The sequence below is a fragment of the Oreochromis aureus genome, linkage group 10 (genome assembly GCF_013358895.1).
Source record: "Oreochromis aureus strain Israel breed Guangdong linkage group 10, ZZ_aureus, whole genome shotgun sequence".
Classification (NCBI taxonomy): Eukaryota; Metazoa; Chordata; class Actinopteri; order Cichliformes; family Cichlidae; genus Oreochromis; species Oreochromis aureus.
In genome coordinates this window covers 28,807,148-28,831,050 of record NC_052951.1, presented here as the reverse complement: position 1 = coordinate 28,831,050, position 23,903 = coordinate 28,807,148, and the positions used below count along the sequence as shown (strand labels likewise).

General features: G+C 39.2%; 1 protein-coding gene across 2 annotated transcripts; it reads left to right on the top strand.

Moving 5' to 3' along the window:
* tmem248 (transmembrane protein 248) lies at positions 1-17,733 on the top strand. 2 transcript variants are annotated; one of them, XM_031750275.2, is made up of 7 exons: positions 1-366; positions 1,828-1,986; positions 2,723-3,011; positions 7,466-7,616; positions 8,718-8,901; positions 10,442-10,585; positions 12,823-17,733. In XM_031750275.2, the coding sequence occupies exons 1-7, from the start codon at positions 364-366 to the stop codon at positions 12,841-12,843; spliced, it is 951 nt and encodes a 316-aa protein (XP_031606135.1). In that variant the 5' UTR covers positions 1-363; the 3' UTR covers positions 12,844-17,733. The 2 variants fall into 2 exon arrangements, with proteins under 2 accessions (XP_031606135.1, XP_031606134.1); XM_031750274.2 differs by having other exon boundaries at positions 2-366; positions 10,442-10,623.
* Positions 17,734-23,903: the final 6,170 nt, after the last annotated feature.

Below are 23,903 nucleotides of genomic sequence, written 5' to 3'. Positions count from 1 at the left end.
GTGCGACGTTTTTACTACGCAGTGCGGGGGCGCGGACGATATGTCGACAGAGAGGGAGGACCCGGAGACATTATTGACGTTGTTCCAGGCTGTACAAGAAAAAAAATACTTCTCATTAGTGCAGCAGTGAGCTTTAGAGCAAAGAATGGGAAGCAGTACACACGGTGTTTGGTGTGCTGAAAGCCCGGCTGTCTCAAGCGAACATCGATTTTTGCTGTTCCGCGGGATATTCAGCAGGGACTAGCTTCAGGAAAGCGAGTAAGCTAGCAGCACAGGCTAGCTTCGCAGAGAGCTAGCTGCCTTGTTATTGTGGCCCGAAACGAACCTTCCAGCTAGCATCCGTCAGAGGAACACACGGGAAAAATGGTAAGGACAGCTTGTGCGTGCTTTTCATCTAATTTAGCCAGTTTTGTCACTTTGTCGAGGTAGCTAGCGACCCGAGTCGTAGTATGTTACTGAGAGCTTGTCACCTGCCTGTCGTTTAAACACAGGGCTGAATTAACGCACGTCTGCAGTTTTAAACGATTTCCTGTCATAATATCGACGGTGTCTTCTAGTAGGGCGTTAATTGTAGAATTAGATGTTCACACTATCGTCCCAATTCTGTTGCATCAACGTTTTGCATTAATTCTTTGAATTCTTTCAGTATACAGTTGGATGTTTTGACAACTTTAGAAATACGCGGAAATGTCCTTGCTTACTGTACTGCACACTCGATACAGGGCAATGAGTTAAATAAACATGCATAAAAAGCTCACACTGGGATCCTTGAATCATGTAGAGGTGCTGTAATTATTAGAGCCAACAGTTTATCTTAGTTCCCCATCGTGGTAAACATCATGTCAAAGGCCGTGAGCGTATTGCCTGCATAGTTCCATCTGACTGGCTTTGCAAGTGTAAAATAATTTGCATTTTATTAGATATATACTCTGTTCCAAAGCATCAGTGCAATTTTCAAAGTTTTATTTGATTGAGTGAGAAGATTTTTTTAAAGGTAGTTCTGCTGATAAATTTCCTGTTTAAATAATTCCACAGCCAAAGCAACTTGCTGAACCAGTTGAGTGGCATTTTTGAAACACCTGTGGCCAATTTGTGTATACCGGTCTGATTTGACTGCGGTGTCATTTAACAACATTAATGCTGTCTTGAGCTGTCTTATGTTTATTATCAGGATATGAAAACCTGTATCAGTGGGGCTTAACCAGATACAATGCTGAATACATTTTTTTATAGTGTTATTTCATACTGATGATACGCAGTATTTATATGATGCACAGTTGTACAACAAAATACACTATAAACCATAACCATAAGTATTCACTTCCCTGTGCTGGCAAGACAGATCATCGAAATGTGGTTTGCCTATAATGCGTCACTAGTGATGACTCTGGTGGCGAACTGTCTGCCAGAAATGGCCTCATTTGCTTAAATTTCAGACAATGTAATTGTATGGTGCAGAGTAACTCTGAAGCATAATTTTTAAAGGTTAAAGGTAGATTTAAGTGTGAGCCTAGCATATTTGTTGGTGTTTAGTCTGTGCACGATCTTAAACTGGACTCTAAAGCAGACTTCTGTTTTTTTTTTTTCTTCATTTTTACACCTCTGTATTAGCAGCTGATTTGAAAGTGTGATCACTGCTAATGCTGTGTTTAAAGCATTTAATGCATCACTTTGTCATCGTTTTCGCTTGTTTTTGAGCACGTATGCTCATATGCTTCGTATCAGTCATTTAAGTTAGGTTTGTCTCTTAGTGCAAACCTCAATGCAAAGCAAGCACACTCTCTCTCATACTTAAATTTTAGCTAATCTGTGTTTGTCTGTGTGCAGGTGTACCTGTTAAATCCTATAGAGAACCTGAGAAGCTACATCAACAACCGTCCACCTCTGGTCATTTTTATGATCAGTGTAAGTGCGGTGGCCATCGCCTTCCTGACCATCGGTTATTTCTTCAAGATTAAAGAGATCAAGTCTCCAGAGTTGACCGAGGTAAGGCACACCCGTGCAGTTTTTTGAAGTAGATGAAATTATGTGACCTAAAATGGTAAAGTGTGATCACTGCTAATGCTGAATGTCAGGTGGTGACCTTTATTGCCTGCTTTATGACTAAAGGATGCATTTTTTTTTTTATTAAAACCATGCTTCAACTGCACTGCAGGTTTTAAGGCTGAAAACGGCTCTCTTGTAGGATAAAGTGGGCTATATATGTATCTGACTCCTTTTCACCTGGCTCTGATGTGAGTCAGGTTTAAGGGGCATTTGGAGCACATGGTGCTCTGCCAAGCCCAGTTCAAAAGAAAATGATTTGGACCTGCACAGAAATTTCATGAATTCTTCTTTTGGTCATGCACCATCTCTCAGCCAGGATTTATGATGTTTGATCAGGTAGCTTTTGGAGGATAAAGCTGACAAACAACCTGCACTAAGCAACTAGCTTTGCCTCAGCTCTCGGCATGCAGAGGGAACAAGTTATGATATAGTATACACATTCTCTGCACAGTGTGCAGCATGTAAATCTGAACAGGAGGCATATGCAAATGAAAAAGGTTGTTCTAGTTTAAACACTTGGATGCATTGTAACCAAACTAAATGTTGCACAGAGATAAAATATTGTCTACAAATACATACAGTAACAGCAACATTGTACATTATTTTCTGTACATGGTATTTCACAATAATGGCATGTCATGTCTGGCAGTTAAAAACATATTCACTGTTTTCACAGGACTGGAACACCTTTCTGTTGCGCTTCAATGAGCTGGACTTTTGTGTGTCAGAGAATGAAACGATAAAGCACGGCCTGAATGAGTCGACCACGCCGGAGAGCATGGTGGTGACTAGCGGCCAGGCTCGTTCCAGCACTCAGGTTCCCCTACTGCTGGAGGACTCGGGGCCCATTAACATCTCAGTCCCCATTACCCTCACGCTGGACCCTCAGCGTCCGTTTGGAGGGTATTCTCGCAATATCACCCACCTGTATGCCACGGTGCTGGGGCAGCAAGTAGGCCTCTCAGGTAGGTTCTCATATTTCTTTGCTAGGTTTGATTGCTCTGTAGTTAGTTTGACTAGTAAAGTAGGATAAACTACTTCCCTGTTTATCTACATCAGTAAAAAAACTGTTTTCACATGATTCCAGTTTATATACATGAAGGTTGCATAGCCAGAAATATTTCCAAAATTCCACGTGTTGTTGTCATACAATGTCTAATTGCCTTGTAGCTCCGATTAAGGAAGAAGAAAGATTGTTACTTGCCACTGCAGGTGGTAGATGTACTCCTAATACATGTCAGCTCATACAGATGTAGAGTAGCCTAAAAAATAACAACAATATGTTGGTTTTTAGGGGTCATGAAAAGGTTTGAAATCGAAATCAGTCAAGTTCTTAATTGCCTCTATATTTCCCCTAAATTTGTAAGAGGTATTAAATGTGCACAAGGTATTTTAATACCCTTTTATCTACAATCAATAGGATACAGCTAAGTCAGCTGTGGCTCAAATGGTTGTCAGTGTACCATACATCTTCAACTTCCTTGTTTAGTTTGGCCAGCATCCAAAAGTTCAGAGATTGGCTTTAATTTCATGTAAAGGCGAGCCTTAAATACTGTGCTGTTGGGATGATTTTACAGTTAAATAGCTGTATACCAAGTAGTAGTTATGTCTTGTCTATAAAAGGCAAAAATATAATACCTTATATCAGTGTTATTTGGTCTTATTTCTTAATTTTCAGGTATTAAAAAAAGCATTTGTTTCGATTGTTTAAAATGGCGCAGGAGTCTTGATGTAACAGGTGGTGATCAGGCCTTTCAGGCATTGCTTAGCAGAGGATATCTTTGTATCTGACAAATTAGGAATTACGCATTTGCTCTGAACCCTTACATGGACAGGCAAATTTGGAAACTCGGATGAATTCTACAGTCATTGCTCGTGCTGTGCAACAGGTGCTTTCTTTAATTATCATGGGAGAAACATGTGTTCTCTATAGTGTGGAGAGTTTTTGCATTGTGGCTGTGTGAAACCTTTTGCTGATGTCAGACGCATCTTCTGTTGGGCTTTTTACTTTACCTCTCTGTGCTGTGACTTGACTTCGACATGGTGAGCAAACAGCAGAGGTGTTGTGTAACGTTAAGCTGATCCCGGTGAGTCCACCTGTCAAAGTGAAACGTGAATTCCTAAAACGCTGTGAAGCTTGTGATTGTGCCTTAGTGAACTTTTCCTTTTGTCTAAAGTGCTGATACACACTGAAAGACCATGTGTGTTTTCTTGCTGCTTCGCTTCTGAGGTGCTGCATGTTGGAATGAGGAAGGCATGGCAAAAAAGAAAAATGTGTGAAACATTACACTTGGCAGATTTCTGGCTAACAGACTCTGCTTAATGTAGCCAACTTTCAAAGTTCAGGATTTACTATGTCCACATGAAGTCCAATTTTTTATTTATTTATTACTTAGAGGCAAAGTTTTTAGTCAAATGATTTTTTTTTTTTATATGACTTCAATGCAGCGCTTGTTTGGAGAGAGTGTAAGCCTGGTTGTTTGGAAATGGCTACAGTTACCAGTAGTGCTGGGCGATATGACGATATATATCGTGTGGACGATAGAAAAGTTTCTATCGTGCCATTTGTCTTCTATCGTTTCTAACCCGAATTTTACAAATTATTACATAAAATATATCATTAACCCTTTAAAACCCGGTCGAGCAGGCAAACTCCGTTTTGCCTAACTATTTTAAATCCCTGTAGAACTGTAACCACGTAAGGTAGCGCAATAATGGTTTTTTTGCATATGAAACGGTAGGAGTTGTACTTACATCTTATTCCATTAGCTTGCCCTAGGTCACGGTTTCCTTCCACACATAGCTTTGCAAAATTGCATAAAAGCACTTCCAGCAACAAAAACATAATATTCAGACTTGCAGCAACAAAAACATAATATTCCAGAAACAGGCTTTGCCGATCCGATCAACTGTTCATAACACTTCCTACGTTGGAATATAACTCAGCGCGAACTATCGCATGTCCGCCATTACATGTCCGAAACCGAAGTGACGTCATTTTCATGGAAAATGTAGTTTTTAAGCTTCAAAGCCTATGTTGGTGTTTTTAAAAGTCATGTTTGACTTTATGTTCTTCTGTATCGTTTCTGGGATGCTTAGAAGTCAAATTACACTGCTGTAAATCGTTTATTTTGATGCACATGCTGTGTTTTTGCAAATTTGCATTTATTTATTTTCATTTTTCCTGTAGTATATAAAAATTTGTGTATCTCAAAAATAAAACTATGAAGACACTCAAAATAAATCAATTTTAAGATAAGCTCTGGTGGACTTGGTTCTATGGTAGGTCTTAAAGGGTTAAATAGCCTGTGCAAATATATTAATGTTGTCTTCTCACTTTACATACTCTTAACTTTATGCAAGAGAAAATAAAGTATAAAAAAATGACATTTTTCACAAAGAAACTCTGTCTTGTTGTTTTGCAACATGGTGCTGCTTTACATGCACCCGGATTTGCGACATGCTTTACAGTAACTCAAAACAAAGACTGCACCCTCTCCACTCGCTGTTTAAAGACTGCATACTTTCCAGATGACCACAGGTCAGGTGGTATATCGTGATATATATCGTTATCGTGATATAAAATAATTCATATCGTGATAAATATTTTTTCCATATCACCCAGCACTAGTTACCAGAATGTCACATGCAGTCAGAACGTGCTGCTTTGAAACAAGGACAGCTATCAGGAAACGGTCATTATTAGTGTGTGTGAGGGAGTGTGTGTGTGATTGTGTTTGTTGAAAAAAGGCAGATTGTGGCTTGCGGCTTCCTTGCATTTTGATTGTTCTAATTATATGAGTGAATTAAGTCATTTATCACAGGAAACCAAAGCAAATGATGATTTAAAAAAACGAAAATGTACTTTGTACATGTCCAACTGTAAGAGGCTGATGAATGCATTAATGTTAATCAGTATTCTCATAAAGAGAGTCAAGCAAACATGCCTGTATGCGCATGTCTTCTGACAGTGTAGATGAAACATTGGCAACAAATAACAGTTTTTACCCAAATTATAAGAGCTGCTCATCCAAACTACATCACACTCAGCACTGAACTTATTTGGGTAAGCAGCAGTGTACGTGTGTGTACCTGCCAGGTCTGGAGTGAAACAGACAAATGGCGGTGAAAATTGTCAAAGAAGAGGTCTGTTGAATTGTCAGTAAGAATAATTTTGCATTTAAAATAAATAACTCTGTGATTCAAGTTTAGTGGCATGAGCATTGCTGTGTCTGTTCGGAGTGACCCATGCTCTCCTTTTAAGGGCAGGTTTCTGGTTGCAGGTTCCTGCTGCCTCAGTCACTTTGCGTCATTGACTTCAGTGTTGAACGTGTCATTTTAGATCCAAATTAACCCTTAAAAAACAGGTAGTCATCTGCAATTCTCTATTTGAAGAAAGCGATTTAGTTCCTGTTTACACAAACCAAAAATATTGTTGTTGTCGATATTAATGGATAATGATGAACTATTATTGTCACGCATACAGCTGGTTGGAATAACTTTCTCAGACTTTACGCTATTACTTCTTGTTGGACTGGAAAGTCAGTGGAGGGTGGGGTTTGCTTGAGTCTTTATGAGGGCAGAGATCCAAACGCTGGCATGACTTTCTGAATGAAACTGATTATGTAACATAACATCAAAATGTACTCATCTGAACTGTACTGTCTCACCTTGATTCTCCTTTAAATTATGTCCTGCAGCCTTATTTTGTAAATTAAATCTCATAAAGAGGCCCTAGTTTGTCTTTTGATGTATTGTGCTGGTGTTGTGATTGGCTGAGCTGTTAGAACAGGAACAGGTAGCATTATCTTGAGTTTGAATGGCAACAAACGTATTAGTCGGAGAGAAAAAACAAATGAAAGTGCTGCGTATTAGTTCTGCTGACAGGTTATTTTTTTTTAGTATAAATGCTTATTTTTATTATTGTACATTGAAGTTTCTCATCTATTTAAACTAGAGTTGTATAAAGCACAAGTTGCCTAGTAGAACAGTTTTTGGACTTTGTGAGAATTCCTTTTGTTTTCTCCATTGTCTCCTCCATCTGGATGAACACGTCAGTCCTAAGTCACACCCAGGAGTCCACTCAATTTGACTGATAATCCTCTAATCTCCTTTGCAGTTTGAAAAATATTGCATAAGCCTACAAAATCAGCCTGTCATTAGTTATCAGGGGGTAGCTTGGTATGAGCCTCCCGCTGCAGGAGTTGTATTCATACTGTTTGGACTGTTCATGCCTCTGATATTTGCTTTAGAGCTCAGAGGTTTTTAGCTTGATTGTGGGGTCATGGAAATGCAACACAAGGCTGCCTTAAAAACATTACATTGTGATTAAAATGTGAAAGAAATGAGTTGATGACATCTTGTCATGAAAAGTTTAAAACAATCTCTGCTGCTCTCGTTGTCTTTGTTTTGCCTGTAGGCCGAGAAGCTCATGAAGAAATAAACATCACGTTCACTCTGCCCGTATCCTGGAACTCGGACGACTGTGTTCTGCACGGTCACTGCGAGCAGGTGGTGTTCAGCACTTGCATGACCATCACAGCGGCCAGCAATATCTTCCCAGTCACAGTGTGAGTTGGACTGCCTCCATAACTCAAGGGAACAAGCGCACTAAATTAGTCTTGAGCTTTCTGATGCAGACTAAATGAAATGCAGCTTTGAGGAGTTTATCATTCAGTAAAGGCAATAAGTCTGTGTTGCCTTGTTTTACAGAAACATGCATTTTTTGTTGTTGTTTGTAATTTTGAACCATTTGAGAAACCACAAAATGTGCAGTAATGTGCAGCTTCCTTTTGTAGCTCTGCAGTTAAAGTGATTTGCAAGTACTTTGTTACTACAGCGTTACATTTTGCAAATCATTGACTCACAAATATTTTTGCAGGGCTTGTGCATGCCCATGCAAGGAACACACATATGCCACTCATTTTGATTAATTGAATCTGTCAAGATAAGCAAGAGGTAATCAAGGTGCAAATTGCATCACCTTGCATGTTGCAAATATGATGAAATGCGGGCCTGGACGTCAGCAGTACTTGAGATCAGTGATAGGATGACTTGTCACTTTGTAAAACTAAAGATAGCCAAAGCAGTCCTGCTAAAGTGTAGAGTGTGAACTGGCAGTGCGAGCGAGGCTCCATCAGACTAATTAAGCTTCATTTGTTATGTTTTACTGAACTATGCCATTTATTAGTGTAGTAGCAGTACTTTATCATTATTTGTAGACAGTCATTTTGTTTTATTGGATCAGTTGCCTTGGATACTGCTTTAGAGCCCTCTGGTGGCCCAGTTGTAAACTGCATAATATGGAATTATACATTAAGAAGTTATAAATTGTTTTATACAATTTCACAATTTTTACTTTACTTATTTATTACTATAATTATTATTTAAAATTGATAAAAACCTCTTGATATGTCTGCTCTTGTGCTTTTTTCCCCTGTGAGCAGCTGTGGCATCTGTGTGTCGCATTTGTTTTCCTTCCTGTCAGGATGGATAATCTGTTGTCACCCAAATAAGCAATTTCTCATAATAAGGATGTTTGACACAAATAAACATAAGAAAATATACAGAGCAGATAAACAGCAACAACATCTGTACGATTTTCTGCTACAATATGGTGTGAACCGTTCCACTGCACCAGTTAACAAAAGCCCTTGTTCTTTTGTTTGCAGGCAGCCACCACACTGCGTGCCAGAGACGTACACCAATGCCACATCTTGGTACAAGGTGTTCACCACAGTCCGCGACTCAGATACCAAGTACAGTCAGGACTACAACCCCTTCTGGTGTTACAAAGGAGCCATTGGCAAGGTGTACCACGCACTCAACCCAAAACTTACCGTGATTGTTCCAGATGTGAGTCACCACACCTCCTCACAGTTTTTGAATTTCAACAGTAATTCTTTATGTTTCATTTCATTTAAATATGTAAAAGTAAAAACAAATAGACTTGAAGTTTCTGTGATATACATCCTTTTAGTGTCATTTCCCCATGATTTAAACAAGTAGGATTACTGAGAATAAGAATGGTATACTTTGTTGATAGTATTTTTTTTTTTTTTAAACTCATTGTAACACAGAGAGATCATTTACCCTCTTAGGAGTAAATGTTCCTCAACCCATAGTTTATTCTGAAAGGGATTTAGATCTGTACTGATGGGCGTAGGTTGTTCCAGGAACAGTGAGCTGCATTTGAGCTGCAAATGTACCAGCGAGGCTGGAATTAAATTATCATTAGAGTGGACTTAATATGCTTTTCCCCAATATATGTACTGGTACAGTGTTATAGGCTCACGTTACATACCGCCAGAGTTTCAGATTAATCAGGTTATCGTACGTGTAAGTAATCCATGTGAACCAAAAGCTCAGGCTTCAGACTGCTATAAACACTCTCTCACATCAGTCTTTTGCACATTAGTCCCCTCCAGCGGTTCAAAACTTTCTTTTATAAGGGGCAACAAATGAAAGAAAGTTGAGGTTAAAAAGCAGGAGGAAGGCATCTTAAATACATCGTTTCAGACTGAGGATTAACGGAAGTGTTGCACCAAGGCCCAGTTTAAGATGAAGAAGGATGATCTTGAACTCTGAAGCTGTTCTAATAGAGTGCATGAATAAAAATACAGATTTGGACATGATTATAATGGCTCTGCTTTAATTATGTTTTAATATTTCACTCTAGAAGGTTACTGTGCAGTTAAATGTGCTTGTGTTTCAACTATAATTTTGCATTAGATTATATCAGACAGCAGCCAGAAGGGCCTGTCATTCTAAACAGAGCGGGCCATTAAGTTGTACCGTCAACTCGCATAATTAATGTTTCTGTCGCCTAAGGAGAGCGATATAAACTACCTACCTGTAGAGACGACGCATCAGTTAACCATGAATACCTTGTGTCAGTGTGGGTTTTTAAGTTTCACCTCACTTATTGTACCTGAACCTTCATTAGGTACTTACAGTAATGGAAAGACAAGATTGAACAATGAGGGAACACGTTTGTGATTTTGAGGAATTTTTGATGATGCATTTTGACGAGGAGCCGCAAAGTGGAGTTCAGAGGAAAATCGCATACTGTTGTCTGAGGTATTGACGCAGGCAGCACGGTAAGTATGAACAGCAGCTGAAGAATACACCTGAAAACTGCAGACATGTTAAGACCTATTCTAACGAGAAATGGCTGATCTGTGTAACATGGAGCTGCAGCTGTTATGAGAAAACCCACATGCATGCAGTAACTATTATAAGTAATTATTTTTTTAGTGTACCACCTTCACCAAAAACTACAGATAACTTGTGCAGTGAGTAATAAAAAAAATCAAGCTTGTAGCCTTCTGCTTGAAATAAAACCTGAAGTTACTCTGTGACATTAAACCGTGTCTTTTAACACTTGTCTTACTAGGATGACCGTTCCCTCATCAACCTTCACCTGATGCACACTAGCTACTTCCTGTTTGTCATGGTCATCACTATGTTCTGCTATGCAGTCATAAAAGGGCGGCCTGGCAAAGTGCGACAAACCAACCCTGACTTCTGTCCTGAGAAGGTACAACAGACACCAGCAGTGCTATATGACTTCAACAGGTAGTTTCAGTCAAGTATCAACTGACCAGTGATCGGTCAAAGACTCGCTCCAATCAATGACTCTGCTGATTTCCTGCTATTTCTGCTTTTTGTTTGTTTGTTTTGGCACATGAACTCCTTACAAACTCCAAACCAAATGAAAGAATATTTAAGCTTCCCTTGATAGCATAATAAAGACGTCCGAATGGTGTAAGATTTGGTGTAAAAGTCTGGGTGAACATCATTGTATTTGAAGTAGTTGCATCTCGCTTCCAGAGGTGAAGGGAGTTCGTCCTCCTTGATCTTATTGTTCATTGCATGTAGCACAGTTCGTTTTCCCTATACACATAGCAAGTTCACAAAGTAGTGAACTTGCTAACATAGCTGTTTTTTTTATTTGCTTGGATAAGGAAGGTGGGGCAACAGCTGCAGATTTCTTTATCTAAGAGCTCATCTTGGGACTCTTAGTTTGAAATATTGAAGAGAGGAGCAAAACAAACAGAATGCAGTATGTCTGTCTTCTTGGTGTGTTTACCTCTGCATGACTCTGCGTTGGTTACACCCAAACTACCAGTCCACTAACTGGCAGTTTCCCACATATTCATTGGTCTGTGTGTTTCGTTCTAAAGTGGAGACCACCAGCAAGCAAACAGATGGACTCTTTGATTTGTCTAACGTAACAAACACAAGGAGATATAATATGTGTGTTTAAGCTTATGTAGCATCGTGTCCGGGTGAGATTGTTGGAGCTGAAATTTGTGAGGCACATAAATGTCGAACACTCAGATTACAGAGACTACAAGCCACATTTAACCACACGTTCATAACTATACATGCAGCATACAAGGTTCTGTTCAACCTGTCTTCTACTGACGATTCACCAGATAATTTGAGACCCATGTCTTTGGACTGTGGGAGGAAGCTGGAGGAACCCCACACAGGCACGGGGTGTAGCCCCAGCTTGGGTTTAAACCAGTGCTAACCATTACACTGGTGCTTAACATCAACTATCCACTGCTACCTCTCCACACTGCTGTATTTGTTGGTCACGCATAGGGACCTGATATTTTGATTGCGTACCTGTCTCGTTTTGCACTTACAAAGCTTGATCTGTGACAGCGTGCTGACTTGCGGGCAAAGCTGTTCAGTTCAGTCTTGCTCTGTTTATTTTCCTTTCATTGCTGGTGGGAAGACAACAGCAAACAAACAGCAGTTTGAAAGGATTTCACAAATGCAGCGCCATGTTTGCAGTTTTTTTTTTTTTTTTTTTCTTTTTTCTTGGTGGTCCAGTGGTTTAACACAGAGCTTGTCCTGTTTGCTTCTCTTGCTCACTTTCCCCACTGCTTATGTTTGCTATAACAATTGCTGGGAAGCTTTACTGCACTTATGGGACCTTAACCATTCTCTATCAATTTATTTACTATTGTTGTTGTTGTTGTTGTTATTAATATTATTAAAAGTCCCCTTAATGTTATCGCTTCTATTTCACGTGTGGAAGTGAGACTAGAACAAAAAAGTAGAGTTGAGTAGCAGAAATAGTTCATGTTATTTGTCGTGGTCCTTTTGTCATTATTTTACTAATGACTTCCAGTTAAGTGAAATTATCTTCTCAATTGTATTTGCTAGCGATAATTTAGCTTCTATTGTTTGGAAAGCAATGTGAAAGTGGAACCTAATGTTGCCTTATACATAAAAGAAAGGTTCATACTCACCCTGAGTAGCAGGAAGTCCAGCTTACTAATTTGATTTGTTAACTTAATTTCACTCTGGCATCATGTCTGTTCTCTGTATCAACAGATAAAGAAGCCAGAGTATCTTTATCATATCAGAACTGGGAAAAAAACGATGGATAGTTGCATCCCGAGACAGATACGATGAGAATTGGATACTGTCTGTGTACCACTTTAAGGATGCTGAAATGTAAATTTTCAAAAATAAAATAGCACAAATCACTCAAAATATTGCAGCAGAAAACAACAGGTGATGGACTGGAACAGTCACCAATAGCTGATAAAGTCCAGTCGTGTTTCCCAAATAAACATCAGTAAAGTGCATCAGCTTTGATTGATCAGCTGGGGGTGGGGGTGGGGGTTAAATGCTTGCAAACAAGACTCTTGTCTTCTTCTGTCACACTTTCACCGCTCTTTGCTACATCACCAGATTTTTGGTATCATAAATTTCTGTTATTACTGAAACTAAATTCCATTTCTTTTGTTGCAGGTGGCGTTGTCAGAGGGTTAAAAAGACATCAGAGAATGGCAGGACTTACCTGTAACATGGACAAAATTTAAGAAAGTGAAGAAATTAATTAAAAAAACAAAAACACGACTTACCAGTTGCCTAGTGGACCCTGGAAATACAATAAGGGACACAAAAGCTCTGTGAATGCATTACTCTTGCAATGTTGGGTTTCTCCAACCAAAGATATACAAGTGCCTGTATCTGTGGTGTAAATATTTCTAGGAACTCTTTGGGTTTTTTTTCCCTTTTTGTTATTTCTTTTGATTTTTGCTTGAGCCCCCCAGTGCCATGTCCAAACATGCAGTACAGAAACAAAGCAGAAGGCCACATCCAAGAGCTACTTCTTTTTTCTGGTGGTGATTAGGTCTCACCTTATCAAGCATGATAGACAGAAGTGTTTTATCAAAGTGGTAAATGTTTAGATAGCTTAAGGTCAACTGTAAGCAAAGTGGTTTTGTCGCCCTGATAACAAAGCGTGATGTTTAATCACTTGGAACATGTTTAAGGAAACAGAAAAGCAGGTAAATAATGATTAAATCCTCAGCGTGTGCTCGCCATAGCAGCTTAAGCGAGGAATGGAATAAAGTAGCACTTTTCTCTGCACCAAATTTAAAGGTTTAATTAAAATTCTAGTTAGAATCGGGTTCTTTAAAGTCCATTCAGACATCTAAGTGACATTTAAGTGATATGAGTAAACACAAAGTAAAGATTTTAGGTGATTGCACTGTGTGCATTAACAGTGTCGACTGTAAACTTAAGAATTTCACATCTTCCTTTTACGAACTGCTTTTGATTAGCAGTTAAAGAATTACCAGAACTTCCTGGTGTTTGTTGTTGAAATTTGTCACATATTCTTTTCTTCTTCTTCTTTTTTTTGGCCTTATGCTTTCCTCTGTCAGTTGCTTCTTCACTCACCTGCCTCTTGAATTTAATTTGCTGCCAGTCACTGTGCAGCAGTTTTGATGTTTAATCGAGTCCTCTCTGTCACACCCAGGAGATACAGAACATTTGATCTTGCCTTACCTACGGTGGACTTGCTTGCTTGAAAATAGGCGTGGGTCATCACTTTTGTCCCTTTCCCCACATTAACTCTCCGCCCCCTTTCTTCCACAGCCAAATATCACATTTTATTTGTTCTGGTATGATGAGCCTGTGGTTTGAAATCAAGCTTGTGCTCTTTGTCCTGTTATTGTAAATGTCACGTGACCCTTGAGTTACTTTATATTAGACACTTTAGTTACTTCACCTTTTTGAAATGATAAATTATATGAGTTGCACATGTTCAAGTGTTTTCATAGATGGTGCACCTTTGGATGTCTTGCACATTTTGTTATTATCTCCTGTGATTATTTCTTTTTATGTAAATAAACGAATTGGCCTCTATGTAAAAAAATAAATATGATTATTATGCTGCCGCTCAGACGTTTACATAACCATCCTTGTTTGTTATAAAGAAAAGTTTTCGTCTAATATAATGTGAAATGATAAATACTGTAAATCATTTAGTGAATCCTTTGGTTATTAATAACTCGTCATTTTTAATACATCTATGTAGGTGTTCAGAGGCCCAATTTCAGCAACCATTACTCCTGTGCTCTTGGGACTCCATATATAGCAAATGCAAGTTTATCATGTTAAAAGTTTGATGTTTCCGCTGTATGTAAGGCATCAGTCGCAGAGTCATAGTGACTGAAAAATGTGTACTCTGACTGGTTGGCAAGTGGTTTCAGGAAGCTGCTGGCTGATGATCGGTGAAATTGATCGCAAAGGGAGTGCTGCACCAGAACCTGGCAGATCGCTTTGGTCTGCTATAAGTTACATGAAATAGGAAGATTTCACAAGGTGCAGCTTTTAGTTTGACGGTGGACTGTTTCAGTTTTCAGTTTGCATCACACTGTTTGGTTTCACTACCATTTGGCAATTAGTTGTGTTTACAGACATGTTGTTGTTCTCCATGCAAACTACAGGCCATTCTTTGACTCTGCTTGCAACCAGTAATAATAGCAAGGTAGTTTTTGGTGTAGCACTGTATACCTTGGTCCAGTTTCACCTAATGACAGGCAGCCTCAGGCAATCACTTGCTAACCAATAAAAGAATACACATTTTTCTCTGGCAGCCAGTGATTAACGAAGGTCACTACCCCTCTTTCATACAACGGTGTGCACTACTCCCCCTAGAGGACAACTTAAAATGCCCCCAAGCAGAAGAGAAAGAAGTAGGAGGAGTTGGTCCACCGCTGAGTACATCAGAGTTTGAGAAACCCTGAATGGGCAGTTTCATTCAATGTGTTTTTGTAAGAGTGAGGTGCTGCTGGTCTCTGAAGGGAGTAGTAAACACCATTGTTTGTGGCCTATTGCCACAGGAAAGTTCTTAAAACAGGAAAACTGAGTTTCAGAATAAAATTATGCACTCGACTAGCCAAGTATGTTGCTTCTTTAGATCCAAAAACCAGTGTGGTTATGAATGTATAATAAACAATCGGCATTTTACCAGGATATACTTTCATTTGAGAATACATTATACCATCAGAACAGAGGGACTATTGCAACATTTCTCAAATATAAATATGAATTAAATACGAATGTACTTTTCTTTCAAAAAACAAGGACAAACTTTTGAGCAGCAGTGGGAATACCATTATCATATTTATCCATTTATTATATATTAATTATTAAACTAACATTTGTATTATTTTGAATGACATGAAACTGTGCAAAGACTCATTTTGTGTGTGAATGCATGAGAGTGAGTTTTGGATAAAGAAGTGTAGCTGCAGACTGCAATTCTCTGAAATCTCGTTCCGAGCGTCTGATTTTTGAAAAGGATACCGTCGCAGAGACAAAACAAGCCGCCTCCCCCGACTTCCACCTGCAAAACTTTCCATCTGTTGTTGCTGGTTGTTTGCGTTTCTCTGTGAGGGCAGCACAGCAGCACATATTAGATTTGCAAAAACAAAAAGACAGTGCTATATTTCTGTTGGTTTGTTGCATTGGTCTGAGCTTGTCGAAATGCGATCTGTGTCCAGAGAATTGAGTAAAAACCTTCCTACAGTCTTAACAGAACAGAAGTAAAGATTGCCTGTTTGTAATTATGTGTTTTGTTTCCTTTTCAATAGAATTACCGATACTTTTAACTTACCTCTGCTATAATTTTGCTCCATAATTGATGTACCTGTTGAATGTACTTTTTTTTATAAGCAGCGTAATCGAAATCTGAGATGCAAGAATTCCAAGTGATTCAAAAAATGTTATATAAATATATATAATTTTTTCAGTTTGGGAGGCTTTACTTGAATTGTGTTGTTTGTTTTGATTGGTTTTCATAGTGTAAGGTTTTCCCGTCATGTTATTGTATGAAACGCTGTACTTAACATTTGCGTTTTTCATGTGTATGTCAGTGAATGACTGGTTTTGGTTGTAATGGTTGCGATACCCCCCAATACATACACACAGAAAATGATGCTAGAAAAAGTCTTCCTAGTTCTATTGTTCAGATGATGAGCATGGATCTGTTGCGTTCTCTCATCCATCTATTGTGCTCTCACCTGCTTTTGGTTTTTTTTTTTTTTTTGGTTTTTTTTTTTTTTCTTCTTTTGGAAGATCTGGCAGCTCTTATTGGTCTGTTTGGGTATGGATGGGTAGCCGGGATTGATTTAAAGGAACTTGAAGTTGTGAATGAAGCTGTCTTAACATGTATCACTTGCATTTAGCTACTTCATATCCTTTTCTGTGCGATTTTCACCCCCCTCCCTTCGGTTAAATTTGCATCTCTGACTGCAAAAAATGCCTTAACATTGTCTTTGCTTCATCTATCACATATTGTAAATCGCACAGGAAAAACTAAAGCAAATCGTAACTATTGTGAAGTGTACATTTAAAGGATTTTAAAGGAGCAGATGCTTGCGGTTGTAGTTTTCAAATTACTCCACTATATCACTAATGACGTGAAAACAGTTGCGCCATATTCACCTTAAGTTGCACCATGTCGCTGTGTATGGAGGACTGAAACTGTCAAAAAAAAAACAAAGCTCAGTGAAAGAAGGTCTTAGTCATGCAGTTTGCTGAGAAAAAAAATGAAATTTGAGATGAAATTGGTTGCAAAGACTTATGCGATGCTGCATTACAAACCTTGCGATTGCTTTGGACCCTAATAGATTGCCACAGTTGCCCATATCTTAGAGGGAAGATGCAAACTTGCCACCTTACTGCAGCAGTAAGGCAACTAAAGCAATTGAAAGGTTTTCAGTGGAGTTTGCAATCGATTGTACCAGCAACCACTTGCCAACCAGTCAGGGAATGCAAATTTTTCCCTAGCGACTGGATAGTTGCCAGGTCTTTGCCGACCAGTTTCCACACCTTTGTCACATCTAGATGCCGCCTGATTGGAGGGAGCAAAAAATGGCTAAAAATAAGAAAATAAAAAAAGTAAATTATGAAACAGGTGGCAAATGAAAAATACAAATAATATAAATGGAAAAGCGAAAAAAGAGTGAAATTACAGCAAAGAACACAATATGACAGCAAAATGTAAACAAATCAGCACATTTAACTGAACGACGCCTACATTCATTTTAATTTGTTTCATCTGTCCTGTTGGCAGTTTCAGGCTACCATACTGGTGTTTTGTGTTTTTTGCTATGACATGACTCCAATAAAAGGTGCCCTTCCTCTCTGTCATCCTTTTTGTCATGTTAGCAGCGCTTACAGGCAAATATTAAGCCAACTCTGTGCCTTCTGCACTGTCGAGCTGCATCCTCCTCCCTGTACATACAGTAGATAGGACCATAGGTTTTAATGTGGCTAGGATGTCATTCAGACCCTTTTCCTCCCCAGTGGAACTGCTGTAAATGAATTCAAGTTTAAATAAACTGTCTCTGAAGTTCAACCGCTCTTCGTCTCCGACTCTCCCTTTATCCCCAACACCACAGCATTTATTAATTTAGATTAGGGAGATTAATGATCTGCCAGGGAAAATAAAGTAATTTGGCTCTACCTAAAATAAGAGGTCAGAGAAATATTAAGATCTGTAAGCTCTAGATCTCTCTGCATGAAATAAGGATTGTACTGGTGATGGTAACGTATTTCCATGGCGTCATGTGAGTATACTGTAGTCAAGACACTTTAGCATTAAGATAAAGTACATGGCATCAGTTTTTCCAAAAGTTCTTCACATTATCAGTGTGACTTAAAGGGCAGATGGCAGCAAGGCAGAATTACCAAGTAGGGCCTGACCGCTGGAGATGAAGAAATGCCAAACCAGCCCTCGAGACCCAAATTGCCAAGCAATCCCCTGAATGGACAACTCGGGATGAAGGTGAAGCTCCAAGAATATTTCAAGCAGAACTGAAGTTCAGCCAATCATTTTGTTTCAATGGTTCATTCATGTAAGGCAGGGGTGGGCAACTCCAGGCCTCAAGGGCCGGTGTCCTGCAGGTTTTAGATGTCCCTGATCCAACACAGCTGATTCAAATGGCTAAATTACCTCCTCAACATGTCTTGAAGTTCTCCAGAGGCCTGGGAGTGAACCAATCATTTGATCCAGGTGTGGTGACACAGGGTGACATCTAAAACCTGCAGGACACCGGCACTCGAGGCCTGGAGGTGCCCACCCCTGATGTAAAGCCATAGTTGGATGTGGAGGACTTACTCATGGAAGTAATATAAGTATTGTTCTGTGATGTACCAGTATAGATGTGCGTAGTCATCATATATGTTCTCTCTTGGCTTCTCTGGTGACTAGGAAGTGCTATGTGATCTGGTATTGGTATCCATTTACTCATTACCAACTCACGAATGTCAACAGTGCATCCAGAAAGTATTCAGTGCTTCTCTCTTCCACTTTTTGCCATGTTATAGCCTTATTCAAAAATGGATTCAATTCATTTTCACTTCAGAAATCTACACATAATATCCCATAATGATAAAGTAAATCTTGCAAATGTAATAAAAATAAAAACATAAGTATTCATAGCCTCTGATCACTACTTTGTTGAAGGACCTTTGCCAGCAGTTAAAGCCTTTTTGTGTCTCTTTGCGTATGATCCTAGAGGATTGGCACGCCTGTTTTGGGGCAGTTTGTTCCTTTTTGCAGAAACTTTCAAGCTCCATCAGGTCGGATGGGGTGCATGCATCCACAGCCATTTCCAGATCTCTCTCAAAATGTCAAGTCTGGGCTCTAACTGAACCATTCAAGGTAGTGATCCCAAGTCTGAGGTTAAGTCTGGAGCAGGTTATTATCAAGGATGTTTCTGTATGTTGCTGCATTCATCTTTCATTTCCCGCTGCCGAAAAACATCCCCACAGCATGATACTGTCACCACCATGTTTCACTGTAACAATGATATTGACCAAACGATGGGCACTTCCTGGGTTTCTCCAGACATGATGATTGACATTCAGGCCAAAGAGTTAAAACTTTGTTTCAGCCGACCAGAAAATTTAGTTTTGCATGGTCTGAGAACCCTCCTGGTGCCTCTTGGCAAACTCCAAGCAGGCTGTGATGTGCCTCATACTAAGGAGTGGCTTCCATCTGGCCACTCGGTCATACAGGCCTAATTGGTCGAGTGTTGCAGAAATGGTTGTCCTTCTCTCCACGGAGAAATGATGGAGCTCTGTCAGAGTGATCATAGTCACCTCCTATGCTGTTTGCTCAGATTTGCCAGTTGGCCAGCTCTAAAAGAGTCCTGGTGGTTCCAAACAACTTCTATTTACACATGATGGAGTTCACCGTGCTCCTTTAGTGCTGCAGAAATATTTCTGTACCCTTTTCCATAAACCAACATCCATTGCACAGACACAATACAAACACTAACCTTTTTGTCAGTGTGCTCCTCAGTCATATGTTGGCCACGTAAACTGGAGCTGGTCATCAAAAGAGTATGATTGGATATTTTCTCTCTCTTTTCAGACCATTCTCTATCATTCCAAGAGATGGTTGTGTGGGAAAATTGCAATAGGTCAGCAGATTCTGAAATACTCAGACCAGTGGGCACCGACCATGCTACAAAGTCACTTAAATCACAATTTTGTTTCTTTTTCAACTTCAGCAGATCTACTTGATCTTCTCTGCATGCCTGCATGCATTTAGCTGCTACCGTGTGAATTGCAGAATGGATGTTTGCGCTATTGTGCAGTTGAACAGCTGTACCTAGTGAAGTGGCCAGTGAGTGTATATTTAGTCTTTGTTAAGATCACAGAGCTGCTTGGAGCTGTGCGATGGTAAAATCTACAGTGTGTTCATCATCGGTGCTCAGCCTGACCCTAAATCAAAGGACAAAGAGAAATAAAATAATTCTGACAAAAAGTTTGACTGGAAAACATAGAGTTAGATTTAGGATTTTTTCCCCTTTAAGTACCCACCACCTGCATTCATGTCACTTTTCCACCAGAATCAACTCTGAGACTGGCACAGTGTTTCAGGACCGCTTACATCCTGTGCAACTTTCCATGCACCTCTCTTTCTCATTTGCACTTATTTTTGCAGAAATTCAAACTTGCATTCAAAACCTGGACAGACAGAAGCTCATAAGTATTGGAGAACATTTGGCTCGATTGATTTCCTCCTGTCAGTAATATAATCAGAAACAGCAACACCGTGTTTACCCAGCTCCGGACAATCTACCAGCAGGAACAACGCATAGTGCATAAGCCCAACATGCGTCAGTGCTGACAAGAGCTTTTCTTATTTTGTTGTACATAAACTATTTAAAGTGCATAAATGAGTCTTTTTATTACACTGGGTGATGTTCTCTCTTCACAAACAAACAACGCTACTGTGTTTATTTTGAGTCCTCATGCGCCATCCTGCTGTCGTAAATGCTCAACAGAGCACAGTTTGTGTGGGCTTTGGTGTCATCCAGGGATTTTCAGACAATAAGAAAAAGAAAAAAATGCCAGACTTGTGTTTAGAGGAAAGGATAAACACTTTATTTTTTAATTCAAGAAGGCAAGGCATCATATCCCGTGTCGATGAATGCAATTTATATGAAAAAATGGCAAATATGATTCATGCAGTATCCACCACAACGCGGAAACTAATCCTTGCAAACAAGGAGGAGGCACAGACTGTCCAGCAACAGAGCGGTGATACATAAAAAACGTGTAATTGGATGAAATAACATGTAATTTTAGTGTAAGGCGGATGACTATAAATCAACCACTTAGCAATGCTGAGAAAACAGTATGTTTACTGCTGTTTATGGAGTGGGAGGAGGTAGAGAAAAGCTACACAGTCAAGAAAGACATTAAGAGGCGGTTATTATCCATCATCTGTTTGTGAAGCTCAGTGCTTGTCATGAGGCTCTTAATGGGAATGAAAGTCAGTAAACAAGGAGTGATTAATGTTTTAAATTCACATCCTGTTGCTGATGCTGATAAATTCCCACAAAATTAAGAGGGAAAGCCAAATATCTGCACAGGAGCCAAATGAATGACTACTACAATATGGTGTAATGTGCCGAAACCTCCCTCCAAAGTGTGTTTCATCTATTATCAATAGTCATAACCTGAAACTCCAAAACACTGCCAGGCATAGAGCCAGAAGGTCCAAAGCACAGAGTCAGTTTTGATGCCAAGCGTTCCCACTCTGCTCTCATTCATGAGCACAGCAAAGAAGCAAATGAAGCCGGCTGGCTCTAAGCAAAAGAAATCTGGCATGTGTTGTAGGAAAGAAAATTTCGGGGGGAAAACTAACAGAAAATCATCGCCGTCCTCCTTAGTACCACTCATCTTTTCATTTTTAGCTCATTATTTTAGTTTCCTGTCCTGAAACTTTGCTCACAAAACAGCAGGCAGCAGCTGTTTTCAGCAGAAAAGCTCAAATAAGAGCCGTGTACTACAACTAGACCATGCAAGAAACCGTTTTGCAGGAAATGAGATAAACTGTTTTTCTAAGGAGTTGCTGACGAGCAAAACAGAGGTCAAATGTGAGTGAATATTGGGTAGACAGTAGAGTTGCCAAAAACACAACTCCAGATGAATAATGATTTAGCTCCACGTCTGCTGGATGAATAGGCAGCTGTCTGTTCTCACATTCGCGCTGCATGAGGTCATAAAATCTCACCGTCATGTTTTCAGCTTCTTCTGCTGCCTTAAAGTTGCCAATAAAATGCTACAGGAGACATTACCTGCCCTAAATAGATAAATAATAATAAAATATCAGATGACTGAGGGCTCACAACCACACAGGAAGCAAGTGACGGTAAAAATGTAACCAAAACAGAGCTCGGGTATTGTAATTATAATCAGATCAGGAGAGACAGCTGCAAGAAAAACAAAATAAAGAGATCATAAACCATCATTCCTCTCGACATTTAATTCTGGTGTTTCATTTTGTGGCAAAAATGAGGATATTTACCAGTGATTTGTTATGATAAATAAAAAAAAAAGTACACCACATTTATAAGTCACCCATTTTTAACTAGAAATGTAGCGATCAACTGGACACAGACGGCGTGGTCGACATGGAAACAGGCCAGTCAGCAAACAAGTAAAGTTTGCTAGTTGTGAATATTTTTGTGAATGAACTGAACAACAAGAAGTCTTAGCAGACTCAAGTCACTCTCACCTAACTGAACACAGACATAAAGAATCTAACAAAGGCTCGGAGCCAGAAACATGCTAGCAGCCATTAGCAATGCATCAAAGCAGTTACAAAACAAGAAAAAGAAAAAAAGAGTTGGTTTCTTCTCATTTTTGGAAGTTATAAACCATATACCAGAAAATAACAGAACAGATATTTGTTTTCTTAAATAAATCTGTGGCACCTGCTTTAGTTTCGTGGGTAAAGTACAGTATGTCCAGTAAAGGCGGAGCAAGTCAATATCTGCTAATTATTTCAGAGCAGAGCATTTTATTTTCAGTTTTTTCAGTGAGAGAAGATTTTTACAATTTAGTGCAATTTAAAAAAATGTATTTAATTATGATTATATAGTTATTAGAAAGAATCAAATCAGGAATCAGTCAAGAAAATCACAGTTGGTGCATCTCTACTTTTAACTGTTAAGGCTTTATGTCTGCATTATTAGAGGCGTGGCCTTTCTGAGTTACAGGTAGGTGCTGACTCAGCTGGCCTTATTTGTAGTTGCACTAAAAGGCTACCCAGTCTTTATTTAAGTTGATGAGAGAAAGTCTAGCAATTTAATTGTACGTAACTAAAAGGTATCCGTGTCTGTACCATGCACAGTCTGTGGTTGCAGCTTGATAACCAAGCTAGCAAGAGACAACTTACTGGAGATAACGTTTTGTCCAAATGTGATCCACAACAGCAACACTGTGATGGACACAATGCAAAACTGGGATCCTCAAATTTAATGAGTGACAACATCATAGCTGCCATGTCCATCTTTTGTATACAGTCAAGTAGGGAAGCCAGCACAATAGGCCTGTGTTCTGGTCTTACAAAGCCTGTAATGGTCTGCTGTAAAAGATCCCTCAGTAAATAACAGTTGTGCTGTACTGAACGTGTTTTTCTGATATTCATCTTTTCTGTAAACTTTGCAGGTAAAATACTGGAAAACACAGTATAGCCTCTGCAACCATAATAATATTGTTAAATCAGTAGTTTTGGCAGTCGTAACTGAACATTACTACCTCGATTTACTAAAAGTATAATGTCCAAGCCCAGGTCATTTTTCTGAAAGGGGGTAATTCTCTTCATCTGTAGCTTGCCGCTGCACTGTGAAGTTAATGTTGCTCTCTTCTATAGTCTAATCTTTGATTTATACGTTGCTTTCTTATAGGTATTACATGAAACACGAGCTTGTTGCAACAATATATGCTTTCACGGGGGAAGAATAGCAATCTCTGTGGAGAGTAGAGTTCAATTTACACCACCAGAGGGCAGGGTTAGCAGATAAAGAGTTGAGAGACTGGATCAAAAGAACCTGAGCTCCAATTTCTTTGCCTTTCAGACACTGTCCTTCAAAGTCTGAGTGTTGAGTGTTTTATAGCACTAAAATCCTGGAGAATAACACTAATATATATAAAAAGACATAAAAATCAGACACTCCCATCAATAAAAGCTATAGTGCTAAAATGGATGCAAGTGCTTGCATTCAGAC